This window comes from Heterocephalus glaber, unplaced genomic scaffold, assembly GCF_053883595.1.
Source record: "Heterocephalus glaber isolate CG9 unplaced genomic scaffold, H.glaber_assembly_v1.0 deba00000676, whole genome shotgun sequence".
NCBI classification, from domain to species: Eukaryota; Metazoa; Chordata; class Mammalia; order Rodentia; family Bathyergidae; genus Heterocephalus; species Heterocephalus glaber.
In genome coordinates, this window is record NW_028258156.1 from 26,193,930 (window position 1) to 26,208,045 (window position 14,116).

A 14,116-nucleotide genomic window follows, 5' to 3' on the forward strand; every position below is an offset into this window, starting at 1 on the left:
TCAGCTATTGTACTCTGCTCTGAAATACTTGGAATAAAGACTAATATGCCATGTGAGTGAGGGGAAATGATTGGGTCCACTTCTTACTGGCACATATGGCGAGGAGAAGCTTTTTATAGTTATTTAACCATCATTATCTTAACGACTGAATATTCTATTCTCATTTACCAGAAGCAGCATTTCTTTGGTATTATATTTCTTGGACCAAATGGCATAGAAAAGGGAGAAGACATGTAGGATGAATGAAATAAATGGACAAAGCATTGATAAACATGTAAACGCTTTTTTCTTTCTTGGAAATGTGAGATGTGTAATTTTCATCATGAGCCTGTATGTCTTTGTTGTATGTCCCTTCCTACAAATTTCTAAATAAGATTTCATCAAAAGTACATAAAGTAGGGCCAGGGATTTAGCTCAGTGGTTTCGCCATCTGCTACGCAAGTGCAAGGACCCAAGTTCAATCCCCGGAACCAAAAAAAAAAAAAAAAAGTACATAAAGTAATCAGAACTGGACCTCAGTACTCTGTATACAGTTTGGGCCAAAGAAAAGTAAGTTATTCATATAGTTGCCCTTGTAAGAGTTGGGGAAAGCTGGGGTGTAGCCCAGTGCTAGAGTGCTTACCTGGCATGTGCGAGGTCCTCGGTTCGAGCCCATGTACTGAGGCAGACAGATGGCAAGTTTGAGGCCAGCCTGGGCAGCTCAGCAAGAACAGAGACGGCTGAGGATGTAGCCCAGTGGTGGGGCGCACACCTAACATGCACAAGGCCCTGTGTTCAATTCCCAGTACTGCAAGGGCAAAAATGTTCTGGTTATCTTCTTAACCTTACACTTCATAGTAAGTACCTGAGTGCTAGCCAGTCACAATTAATGTAGTTTTTTCTTTTCCTTGTAGTTGATCACAGCAGAGTTAAGTTGACTTTAAAGACTCCTTCTCAAGATTCAGATTATATCAATGCAAATTTTATTAAGGTATGTATTTACTTTAAGTGGTACTTTTTGCTATTTAAGTTGCCCAAACATGGTATCAACAGCAAAAGGAATAAAAAGAAAGTCACTGCCCTCACATGTTTCTGTATGTTTTCCTTCCAGCCTTCTTATTCATACAGATAAACAGTTTTTGCTTAGTTTTATGATTGCAAAGACAGTTTTGTTTCTTTTACATTGAAGGCCTGTAGGTAACTCCATTACAATGTCATCTTCTGAATTACCCCCCGAATTTGGGGACACAGATGTACATGGTATACACTATTGTTGAACCATCTAGCTTGCTTCCATTTTTTCTTGAAAACAATATCACAGAAAATGTCTTTGTTCTTTTTTTTTTTTTTTTTTTGGTACCAGGGATCAAACTCGGGACCTTGCACTTGCGAGGCAGGCGGTGGAACCACTGAGCTAAATCCGCAGCCTGTTCTTCTAAATAATTTTTCAGGATAAATGACTAGGGTTGGATTTACTTGGCAGTACCAATTTAAAATTATAGAACATAACAGACTTTTGGAAATTGTTACTACTGTATTTTAAGTGACAACTCAAATCCAAGATTAAAGTCTTTCTTTTTGTTTTGTTTTGTTTGGTACTGGGGATCGAACTCGGAACCTTGCACTTGCAAGGCAGGTGGCAGAACCACTGAGCTAAAACCCCAGCCCAGTCTTTCTTTTTGAGACAGAGTCTCATTATGTAGTTCGGGCTGGCCTTGAACTCATGGTGATCCTCCTGACTCAGCTTCCCGAGTGCTGGGATTACAGGCGTGCACTATCATGACCAACTTTAAATACACTCTTTAAAAGATAATCTCGGTTACTCTTTGACCAAAGTAGTCAAGTTATTATATAGTTATCAATAAGACAGTACAAAGTACCACTTGCTTAAGCTAAACAGAAGACACTAGTTCTGTAAGCTTTTTGATTTTTAATCTAATTATACAGTAGTATTATGTCAAATTATATTTGGTATTTAAGCATCTCTTAAATTTTTTTGTTGACAAAATTGTTGGGTAGTAATAGTTTATGTGTTAAAGTCAGTATTGTCTACGTTAATATTGAACAGTCATGGTTGCAAACTTTTTTTTAGGTAAAGTCAGGTTTGTTATAAATGCAGCAAAAGCCAAAATTGATAGATTAAACAAAAATTATTAAATAGGTAATTCACTGTTTTAGGTATTGTCAACATTCACGATCTTTTATAAGGACAAGTGTTAAAAGCTCTGGTTTTTCATTGTACTTCATGACACCAATTCATTGTATGACTCAGTTTCTGTATCGGTGCTTATTTCAGTCAGCAGTCATGTGTGGTCTATTCTTGGTTTGTTATTTAAAAGCTTCGTAGTTCAGTAAACTTGAAGTTGGATGGATGGATGGACAGGTAGATAATTAAAGATAGCCAGGGAAGAATTAGCTAAGAAGAAAGTGTTCACTGGTTCTAGTATTCTTTTTACAATCAGCCTGCTTTTGTATTTCTACCCGTTAGCCTTGTTGACTAGGTATTGGGGCTTTTGTTTTTAATTCTTAGATAAGTAATAAGTTTTCACTAGTACAAAGGTGTCCTTAAATATGAATATGTGAATGTGTCTAATAAACATGAAAAAATGGTAACAGTTACCAAAAGCTGAAGTGAATTGATACATTTCTGCCATATTTTTATGAGGTACGAAGAGAAATTATTTTTAAATGCTTTAGGAAAAAAGACTATTACTAGAGCCAGGGATTTAGCTCAGTGGCACTGCGCCTGCCTTGCAAGCAAGCACAAGGTCCTAAGTTCAAGCCCCAGTACCAAAAAACACTATTACTTTAAAATTTGAAATGTTAAAATTTAGGTACCAAATTTTTTGGTAATCATTATAAATGTGAAATTTATTTTTAACCATTTTAGGGTGTCTATGGGCCAAAAGCATATGTGGCAACCCAAGGACCTTTAGCAAATACAGTAATAGATTTTTGGAGGATGATATGGGAGTACAACGTTGTAGTAAGTACTTCACTTTTCATAATATACTTTGAAAAATTTTATGTAATGACAAAGGATGTTTTACTGAATAAGGAGAGAACGTTTTAGCCACAGTGCTATGTTTAATAATTGGTAACTTTTCCAAAATAAATGAAACTGATTTCTTGGCTATCTCATTAAATTCTGACAGAGTAGTCTCAATATTTGAAGAAGAGAGTGTGATGATAATTTAAACCTTGTCCCAAGTTAGTAGCTGCTATAAGACAGCCACCAAATAACTTGAAAAAGATCAGAAATGATCATTGCTTCCACAGGTCAGTGAAACACTTGACAGTGCAGTTACATTCTTCACCTGTTTCTAGTCATAGACCCATGAGTCCCTTTTCCCGAGAGCAGGCACGTAGCTATAAATTACTGTCTGGCATGTAAGAAATGTGCCCACTGCCCCCCGCCAGGCCTTAGTTAGAAGCGTATCAAAATGTAGGGGGCGGTTAGTGCCTTGTTCTTCCGCATGAAAGGAAAATACTATGCTCTGACTGTGAAGCAGGGAAATAAGTGAGTTGGGATACGTAAAGAGCCGCCCTGCTCTACCGTGTACTCTAGGAACCAACACATTTGCTTGCTGATGATTTTGGTTGTGTGGATGTGGAAAATCAGAAATAAGGAGCCCTTGTTGCTCTGTTGGGAACATTGCAATAGGTTTTGTCCTATGGAAATCTAGTGAGTCTAAAAATATAGTAATTCTAAAGATGTTAGAATCTCTATGTTTAAAGATGTTAAATTTAATGCATTTAAATTTTAGACAACATTACTAAGTGTATTTTGAGTAATGAATACTAAATAAAAAGTACTGTTTAATTAGTACTATTTAATATTTATCCTAAAAGTGGAATTTTAATATAATTTTAAAAGTCATGCTACGTCCCATTGGTTGGCATCAACTAATTTGTTGGTGTGTAGTTAGCCCTTGCTTAGAAAATATGATTTTGACTTTAAAACTGTTTTTTTAGATGGACCAAGTATACTTTTCTACAGGGTAAAAGTAATTCCTGAGATTTCATATTGTGATTAAGATTATATTTTGTTGAAATGATACATTCTTTATTCTGCCCCTCCCCCACTTTTTAGATTATTGTGATGGCTTGCCGGGAATTTGAGATGGGCAGGGTAAGTATACCTAGTCATACTTCTCCATCTTTAAGGTTAGATTATTCTCTTCTTTTATTATTTTATGATAGCCTAAGCCATGTGGTTAAAGTAGTTAACTACTTTTTTGTTTTCTACTGCTTTTATGTGATAAAAGGAGCAAAATAATCTCCAAAGCACATAAGCTTTTTTAAAACATTTCCTAATGGGATGAGGATTTAGCTCAGTGGTTCTGCTGCCTGCCTTGCAAGCGCAAGGTCCTGAGTTCGATCTCTGGTACAAAAAAAACCCAAAACATTTCCTAAGTATATTTTATGATATAATTAAAATAATTTTGTATTACTACTTAGTAGTTTTCAAATATTTCAGAGTGTTATAAGTAGAACATCAATTACAAACTAAAGTAGAGAAGTGTTTTTAAAGTAGGAATAAAATTAAACAAGTGAGAATGTGTTAAATACTGTAATTCTCTTAATTATCATCAATTTACAGCTTGAATATCCTGATTATACCCCTGTGAGAATACCGATATCTTATCTGTTTCTTCTGTCTTCAAAACTTAGATAAGAAAATTCCACACCCCGATTTTATTTTTTATCTGATGCTATGTATAAGTTAATTTTAAACTATAGAAAGTATGGTGTCATTTCAGAAGTCCTCTTAGGAAATGATAATATATTTACAAAAAAATTAGGAATTTAAGTAAAACTTCAAATGTGGCCTTCTATAAATGTGACACAAATGTAAAATAAAATACAAATTATGGAGTGATTTTATTTGAAGCTTTGTTGTACTAGTGTAGTTTGTTAGTAAACTAAAAATTTTTTTTTTTTTTTTGGTACCAGGGATCGAACTTGGGTCTTTGTGCTTGTGCAGCAGGCGGCAAAACCACTGAGCTAAATCCCCGGCCCTAAAAATCATTTTTAAGAGGTAAAAATTCTTGGGCCGGAGATTGAGCTCAATGGTTTCACCACCTGCTGTGCAAGTGCAAGGACCCGAGTTTGATCCCTGGTACCAAAAAACAAAAAAACAAAACAAACAAACAAAAAAGAGGTAAAAATTCTTAAAGCTATGTTTCAGTAAGAGGTGTTACAAAAGGAAGTTAGTACATCTTTTTTGTTAGTGGAATGTTATGTAAATAATTGGGAAATATCATTTTAACATAGTTTCTGTTATTTGTTCCTCTTAAACTACATTGTATGCTGGTATTAGATAATCAGACAGAAAATGAACGGTTGAAATTAGAAAATATAATTTAGGAATTAATTAAGCAATAAAAACATTCAAGTATTGTTAGCATGTGCTGTTATTATTAATTGGTTACATTAGGAAATTCAGATTTCACTCAGCTTATGTTTTTGGGGTTTTTTTGTTCCGGGGATCGAACTCGGGTTCCTCTGCTTGCAAGGCAGGTGGCAGAACCACTGAGCTAAATCCCCAGCTAGTTTATGGTTTCTTAAGTTACTGTTAAGGCTCAGGACTTTTTCTTTTCATTCTGTTAATGAGCTCATATTATTTTTCAGTGGCAGTAACACCAGATGAAAAATTAAGTTATACTGAGTAGTTTCTTGAAGCGAAAGTTTTGTGATTTGTGGTGTTTTGTTAGCACTAGTCGAGGATCTCTTGTTGAGTGAGGTGAGGTGGCAATGCTTGTGACACTGTGAAGCAGGAGGATTGAAAGTTTGAGCCCTTTCAAAGTAATTGGAAGATTTAGCAAGATACTACCTCAGAATTTATGAGGGCTGAGATATAGCCCAGTACAAAGGCCCTGGGTTCAACTGCCACAGAGAGAGAGAGCGCCCTCTTGTCTGAAATGTTTGGGACCAGAAGAAGTGTTTTAGAATTTGGAGTTTTTAAAGTACTGAAATAATTGCCTGAACTTTAACATCTGAGCAACCTATAAAATCTGAAACTTTTGAGCACCAACATGATACTCCAAAAAACTTTGACTTTTGGAGCATTTCAGGTTTCAGGCTTTTGGATTAGTGATGCTCAGCCAGTACTAGACTTTGAGCAAGGGCCTGTAATCTATCAGATGATCTTGACCTTGAATGTGACCTAATGGAAAGAGCAGAGATGAGGACCCAGGGAAACCCACTCTTGTCCAGTCCTGTGCCCATGCTGTGGTCTGCTGTCCCAGCCTCAGGATCCTGTCTCTACACGAATGTCATCTTTCAGAATGACAGATTGTACATCTGTGATGTTTGGCACATCACTTTTGGTAGTGGGTGTTACTGGTTTTATACCACCAGTGTAACTCAGTACTGCTCAGCTGAGTGAGCGGCATATGATTCATACAGCTTTCCATTCTTACCTAAACTAATCTCCCATAACTTGTTTTCTGTTTGCTTCAAAGTATTGAAACTTTACCAAATAGAAGACCAAAATATAAAAATCAAAAATAAAACAGTCGGGCCGGGAATTTAGCTCAGTGGTTCTGCTGCCTGCCTCGAAAGCGCAAGGTCCCAAGTTTGATCCCTGGTACCAAAAAAAATAAATAAAATGAAATGAAACAGTCCTCTAAATGTAATTTTATTATTTTCTTTAAACTACTCGGAAATGAGTTTGAGGAGATAAGCTGTGGTTTTAAGTGTCTACAATATTAGTGTTTAACTTATTGTCCTGTAGACAGTATAATCAGCTTACAGTTCAGTTTGTGTCATAACTCCACTTACTATTTTTAGAACAAGAGAATTTAGTTTGAAATTCATGAACTAAAGCTAGGAGGAAGAATTTCTTGTGTGTAGCTGTACAGTAGTGTGACTAGGTAACAATAATGTACTATATATTTTAGAAAGCTAGAAAAGATTTTAGAGATTTTTATCGTAAAAAATGATAAATGAGTGAATGACTACATTTAACCTGATTTAAACATTACACATTGTATACATCATTGAAGCACCTCAATACTCCATTAAATGAACAGTTATGTGGTTTTGGTTTTTTTTGTAGTACCAGGGATCAAACTCACAACTTTGCACTTTCAAGGCAGGCAGCAGCACCACTGAGCCAAATCCCTGGCCCTACAATTATGTTTTTGTTTATCAATTAAAATAAATTTAGAAATTCATGAACTGATGTTGTTTCTACTGCCAAAGGTGTATTTTAAGCTAGATGGTGAATTATAAGCTTTCATTTTATTGGACCATAAAAATTACCTCATTTCCTAGAATCAGAAATGACTGCAGGGGACTTAGCTCAGTGGCATTGTGTGGGCCTGGCAAGTACAAGATCCTGAGTTTGATCCCAGATACAAAAAACAAAAACAGGGCCGGGGATTTAGCTCAGTGGTTTCGCCTCCTGCTGCACAAGCGCAAGGACCTGAGTTCGATCCTCAGTACCAAAAAAAAACAAAAAACAAAAACAAAAAACACTATATATTGTATCTTCTGTAAAGTTAGGCTTTTCATTCACTTATCTAGCTTTCTAAAATGATGGGGATTGGTGTTAGAAACCAATGAAAATTGAGTGTTGTACTATTTCTACACCAATTTAAAACAAGAAGATAAGAGGAGAAACTGTTTATACTTCTTATCTTAAATAAAACTGAATAGCTAAAATAATGCATTATGCTAATGTAGGCTTTGTTAACATCAGAACATTTGAAATATACTCTTTGGTACCAGGGATCAAACACGGGTCCTTGTGCTTGCGCAGCAGGCGGCGAAACCACTGCGCTAAATCCCTGGCTGAAATATACTCTTAATTAGTACATGCAACAATCCTGTAAGATATGGATTATTGTTCCCCCTTTTTGTTTGTTTGTTTTTCGGACACATCTCACTATGCAGTTCAGGCTGACCTCAAACTCACAGAGATCCTCCTGCCTCAGCCCTCCTGAGTGCTGAGATTATAGGCATGCGCCACCATGCTTGGCTTTATTGTTCCTATTTTTACAGATAAAGAAACTAGCCATCAATAAAACAGTAAAGCTTGTGCTTGGAGAATTCTTCCAATACCAAGGAAAATATTCTTTTTCCACTGTGTCCCAGAATTTACATTTCATGGGAATTCATCCAGGGCCCTAGAGATTGTCACATTACAGCATTGAAACTTGTCCAGGACCCCTCTCCCCTAAGTGGACCTTCATGTGCCAGATACTTTTTAAAGCACTTTTTTCTTTCTAAAGGAAGAACTTGGATCTACTCTGTAGACAAAGCAGGTAGCAGCGAACAGTTCATACAGTTATTAGTGATGTTTTCACCACCGGCTTTGGTGAGGGTTCGATGGCTTAGCTTTAACGACACAGATACGGCTCATCTCTCCCAGCTCCTTGGCTGCTCATCTCAGTAAAACACACAGTTTTTTGTTTCTTTTGAGGAGTACCAGGGATCAAACTCAGGACCTCACTCTTACTTACCAGACAGATGCTGTGCCGCTGAGCTACATCCCGGCCTACACAGTCTTTGTAAAAGTTAACTCTATACAGGTTATTTACTTGGGTTTTTTTGTTTGTTTTTTGTTTTTGACAACAGAAAAAATGTGAACGCTATTGGCCTTTGTATGGGGAAGACCCTATAACGTTTGCACCGTTTAAGATTTCTTGTGTAAGTACCTGTTTTTATGTATGTTGTGTAATAATTATATTATAATGTACAAAACCAAGTAGTTTACAGTTCTCTAAATCCACACTAAGTTATAATAAACACTAATAATGTTTGTTTTTATACTGCTTTTAAATTTAGATGCTTTGGGGACTTCTGATAAATGTATAATTAATTTCCCTGTATCTTATGTGGATTTTGTGTCAGCCTTTTATGTATGTATGAGTAAACAGCGTAACCGTGTGCTTTGAATGATTCATTTGGAAATTGATGTATTCATTTCACATCAGAAAAATTGGAAAGACCTTATGACTGAAACATAGCATGTAATGTTAACCACTCATACCTGTTATCTTCCCCTAAATTGTTAAAATTATGTGAAACTTTTACTTCCTTTTGGAAGTAAAGCTTGATCCTTTATGGAAGATAATTTGATAATGAAACTTAAAATGTACATCTTACACTTTTAGTGATCTCTGGAAATGAATTAAATTCAAGCTCAAAAACTTATGCACTAGAAGCGCTGGGGATTTAGCTCAGTGGTTCTGCTGCCTGCCTCACAAGCACAAGGATCCGAGTTCGATCCCTGGTACCAAAAAAAAAACCCCACAAAACTAGAAATCAGAGAAAATGGATTTAAAAACGAAAACAAGAGAGGGGGGAAACAGACAAGAGGGTAGACAAAATGTAGGTGAGCTGAAGAATGGAATAATTTTCTCTAGGTGCCAGATGATACCATCTTTCTTGATCACCTAAAAGAAATAGCATTTTATTTTTTCAACTAAAAAGACCATGATTTGTGAAAATGAAATAATTTCCCTGCATTAGTGAGGAGTCTTCAGAGAAGTAGAACCAGTAAGGTATGTGTGTAGAGGCTCAGTGTAAGGGTGGGTGTGTGCAAAAGGAGATTTATCTTAAGGAATTGCCCCACAAACTTATGGAAGCTGGCAAGCCCAGAACCTGCCAGGCTGAGGACCAAGGCCACACAGTGAGCTATGTTCCCAGGTGCCCCCTACCCCAGCCCCTTCTTGTTGTACTGAGATTGAACCCAGGGGTGCTCTACCACGGAGCTCTATCTCCAGCCCAGTTTAGCATAGTTTTGAGACAGGGTTTCTCACTGAGTAGCCCAGGCTGTGCTAAAATGTGTACTTCTCCTGCCTCGGCCTCCCAGAGTTTGGGGATTATAGGTGTGAGACACTAGCCTGGCTTCAATTTTTTTTATTGTACTGCATTTTATACTAACTTGGGATGAATAATAACCAATATATAGTACATTGTCTGCTTGAGTAAAGGAAAACTTACCCTCTCACTAGTTCAGAAATTATTCCATAATATCTATTGGCTTCCTGGACAGTCCAGGGAAGCAAGCCAATTCTGTCGAACATTTGTAAATTTAAAATGCAAGGCTGGGGATTTACCTCAGTGGTGCTGCCGCCTGCCTCACAAGCGCAAGATCCAGAGTTTGATAAAGAAAGAAAGGAAGAAAGGAAGGGGAAGGGAAAGGAAAGAAAGAAATGCAGTAAGAAAAATGTTGCAAATGTCACAGTTCAAAGGAAGACATAGTACTCAGCACTCAGCAACAAAAGTTTGAAATTTTTGGACATTTGGAAATCAGAAATAATACACAATCTACAATAATGACAGAAACAAGGGAAATGGCTTATAATGTAGGAAAAGATGAATTGACTTTTCAAGGTTTTTTTTTTTCAATTGAACTAAAAGATAACTTTGAAAGTCTTCCTGAGAAGGTTTGGTTTGATTAGTAACAGCTTGTTTTGTCCAAATCAGGGTTGATCCAGGTTAAAGAAACAACATTTTTCTTAGCTGATTTCAGAACGGAACGTAGCTCGTATGTCTTGTTCCAGACAACTCAGGGTTTGTTTCCACAGATTTAACAGCAAACAAAAATCAGACATGTAAATAAAAAGCACATCAGTGAAGGTACTCAGTGAGTGACTTTCTCCCCGGCAGTCATGTGACAGGCATTTCTGGGGCTCTCTTGCTCCGGGGCTGGGGAGAGGTGACAAGCTGTTGGGCTCAGCCCATGGCAGCTCAGGGTCAGCACGCTGCCTGCTTTGTGAACAGTTTGATTGGAGCACAACCGTGCCCATTAATTTATCTATTAGGCTATCAAAACAAAAAAGTTCTGTCGACAGAAACTTTATGGTTCCAAAAGCCAAAGCTATTTACTCTCTCGACCTTTACAGAAGTTAAGTCTTAGTCTAGTGTTCTTATCCATACTCCTTTTTGATAAAAGTAAAAATACTTCACCCTTCATGGTAATTGAAAAGTACAGCTGAATTACTATGATTTAAAAATCCATTTTATTAATAACACACACTGTTGTTTGGCAGTAATTGTCCTTAACAATTTGTGGCTGTAACTAATAGGCAAAAAGAATAATTTGCTTAGTGGCAAACTGTCATAGGCTTTATTCTAATGCTTTGGCTAAATGATGGTAAGAGACTTCCAAAGGTTTATGTTAGTATCAACCATAATACAACAATTTGTGATTTTCTTCCCTCCTCTCCCAGTTGGCATCCACTTAAATTGGGTTGGAGATGGGGCGGGGAAAGCAAGCTTTTTGGAACGATACACAGTGATCAGTGCTGGGATACACTGGTAGGTTAAGGAGTGACATTCTATTTGTAGTTTCTGTTACTTGACTATAGCATTGGTTGCTCCTTAGCAAATACTTTATTAGATGATAGGTTCCTGACCAAGGGATTGGTTAACAGACATTTAACTATCAATTAAAGTTAGAAAAGTTGACAACTTTTAAAACTACTATTTCTGTAATTACCAGGTATATCTTGATTTTTTTTGTTTTTGCTTTCGGAGGTCCAGGGGATTGAGCCCAGGGCCTCATACATACTGGGCAAGCACTCAACCCCCGAACTACACCTGCTTGTAAATCAGGAATCTTAAAGGTTAATTTTATATTGTGGACTTCAATTATTTTCTTTTGATATGTGTATGTTTTTGTTTTAATGTTTTCACTTACAAATATTTCTTGTCTTTAGGAAGATGAACAAGCGAGAACAGACTACTTCATCAGGACACTGTTACTTGAATTTCAAAATGTAAGTACTTTCTGTTAGGCACTCTCTAGAAATAGTTTTCAAGAAGATACATAAATAACCATCTTCTGTAGTTAAGAAAATTTGTGAATTGTTTTGGTTAGGTAAAATAATGAAGAAATTCAGAGTATAATGTTTTATTTAGTACATGAGCCTTATGCCTACCAAATTAATACAGTAAATAATTTCAGAGTTACAAAAAAATGGTAATTTCTCTGGGATGAAATCAAAGAAAAATCTGTTGGGCACTGGAAAAATGCCCGCCAGCTTTCTCATCTCTGTTTTTATTATCTTAATTTTTAAACCATTTTAAATAGCATCATGAATTATACCATCCCATCTCATGCCTTTGTAAACATACCTAAAATCGCCTACCTCCCTGCAGACAGTTCCAGTACTCCCCACCCCCCAACTTTGTCATATCCTTTCAGCTGAGTGAATTAGTGTACTTTGGTTGGTATTGTTCATCTGTTAGTGCCTTATTGAACTCTAGTGTATCCGGCAAACCAGTTCTCCTCACTTCATAACAACAGGTAGCGTCCCTGCATCCCAGAGTAGAGTACAGAGGCTTTAAGAAACTCAAGTAGCTCACCTGCTGCCTTTCAGGAAATGGCTTACATAATATTGACCCAGATTCTAACTCCTGTTGTCTCTGTTAACACCTAAATAACAGTTCTCAAAACATTTTATGATATCAGTACTCCTTTATACTTGTAAAAATTATTGATGCTCTAAGAGAGCTTTTATTTATGTGGGTTATATCTTTTAATATTTACTATAATTAAAATTAATCCTGAGAAAATCTTTTAAAGATGGGGATTTAACAACATATATTCTACTAGCCTGTTAAAGGAAAAAGCATATAATCCCTTAGTATTATTCTGAAAATAGTTTAAAGCTCATAGATTCCCCCACTCTCACCCCAAAGAGTTGAGAAATCATGAGGGGATATCCAGACCATAGTTTGAGAACTGATTTATCCTAATAAGACAAGTGGGTTGAGGTTGGACACATTCATTTTTAAGTTCTCCTTTAGTTTAATATTTTATTGGTCTGTGTAATAGTGTGGATTAATTAGTGTATATACTGTAATGGTTAATACACGTTTTTAAGAGGTAAGGCCACCTGAGTTTGATCCCACATTTGTCACCTCCCATGGAACTCTACACAGGTTATTTATCTTTGTCTCAATTTCATTACCAGTACTACCCTTCCTCAGGGAGATTAATAAACTGTTACATGTGGATCCATTGGCATCAATACTTAGCATGTGATAAGCAATTTAAAAAATACAAGGTGTCATTTATTTGCATTTTTCTTTTTAAGGTAATGCTAAACACCTCCCAAATACCTTGGAAATGACAATTAAATGAAACGTAGTTTTTAAATTCGCAAATGTAGCCAGGCATGGTGGTGCGCGCCTGTAACACCAGCACTTGGGGGAGGCTGAGGCAGGAAGATTGCTGAGAGTTTTAGGCCTGGGCTACATAGTGAGTTCAAGGCCAGCCTGAACTACAAAGCAAGACCCTGTCTCAAAAAAATTAATAAATTTACAAATGTATTTTCATTGTTACTGAATTTCTATTTTTTAATGAAGGAATCTCGTAGGCTGCATCAGTTTCATTATGTGAACTGGCCAGACCATGATGTCCCGTCATCATTTGATTCCATCCTGGATATGATAAGCTTAATGAGGAAATACCAAGAGCATGAAGATGTGCCGATTTGTATTCACTGCAGGTACAAAAGAGCTTTCTAACTGTATGAATACATTACTTTAAGTATGATGTTAATTCAGTAACTTTTTATTTCTGCATTAATAAGATGTCAGTAATCCTGAACTTCTAGCTTTGTTACAGTATATTTAAGACTGAAGCCTTAAATTGATGTCATCCAATCAGGTTGACAGACAATGTAAATGTTACATTAGAGCATTGTTTATTTCAAAATGCTGTTGTACTCTCTTTTAACCAGTTGGAGCATATACTGTAGTCTCATTCTTCACTCTTATCTTTTCGCGTCATCGTAGTAGTATTCTCTGTATTAATTACAGAAACAAACAAAATATTTTTATGTAGATAGAGATTTTAAGAATCATACATCACTTTATGAACAAAATTACTGTTTTTTCCTAAGGAGATTAAAGCTTGCATTAGAGAATAAAATGAAATTATTAATTTTTCAACTCAACTTCCCTGATAAAATAAATGGTGAAGCAATTTTTTATGACATTGACATTATGTCATTGGTGTCAGATTTTTTAAAAAGTTATTTAAATATACATAGGATCTTATTGATCTAAGACACCCTGGCCTTTAAAACACACCGTTATTTTATTTTATTTTTTTGGTACCGGGGATCAAACTCAGGTCCTTGCGCTTGTAAGGCGGGCAGCAGAACCA

At 36.3% G+C, this 14,116-nt stretch overlaps 1 protein-coding gene across 3 annotated transcripts in view; it reads left to right on the top strand.

The window, feature by feature from the left end:
• Positions 1–14,116, top strand: part of Ptpn12 (protein tyrosine phosphatase non-receptor type 12) — a 97,323-nt gene that overhangs the window by 40,410 nt on the left and 42,797 nt on the right. For all 3 annotated transcript variants that reach the window (XM_004839736.3, XM_004839737.3, XM_021253963.2), the window contains exons 3-8: positions 894–970; positions 2,870–2,965; positions 4,073–4,111; positions 8,566–8,637; positions 11,658–11,717; positions 13,312–13,454. In XM_004839736.3, coding sequence (XP_004839793.1) covers positions 894–970; positions 2,870–2,965; positions 4,073–4,111; positions 8,566–8,637; positions 11,658–11,717; positions 13,312–13,454 — 487 coding nt within the window. The remainder of the gene's footprint in view (positions 1–893; positions 971–2,869; positions 2,966–4,072; positions 4,112–8,565; positions 8,638–11,657; positions 11,718–13,311; positions 13,455–14,116) is intronic.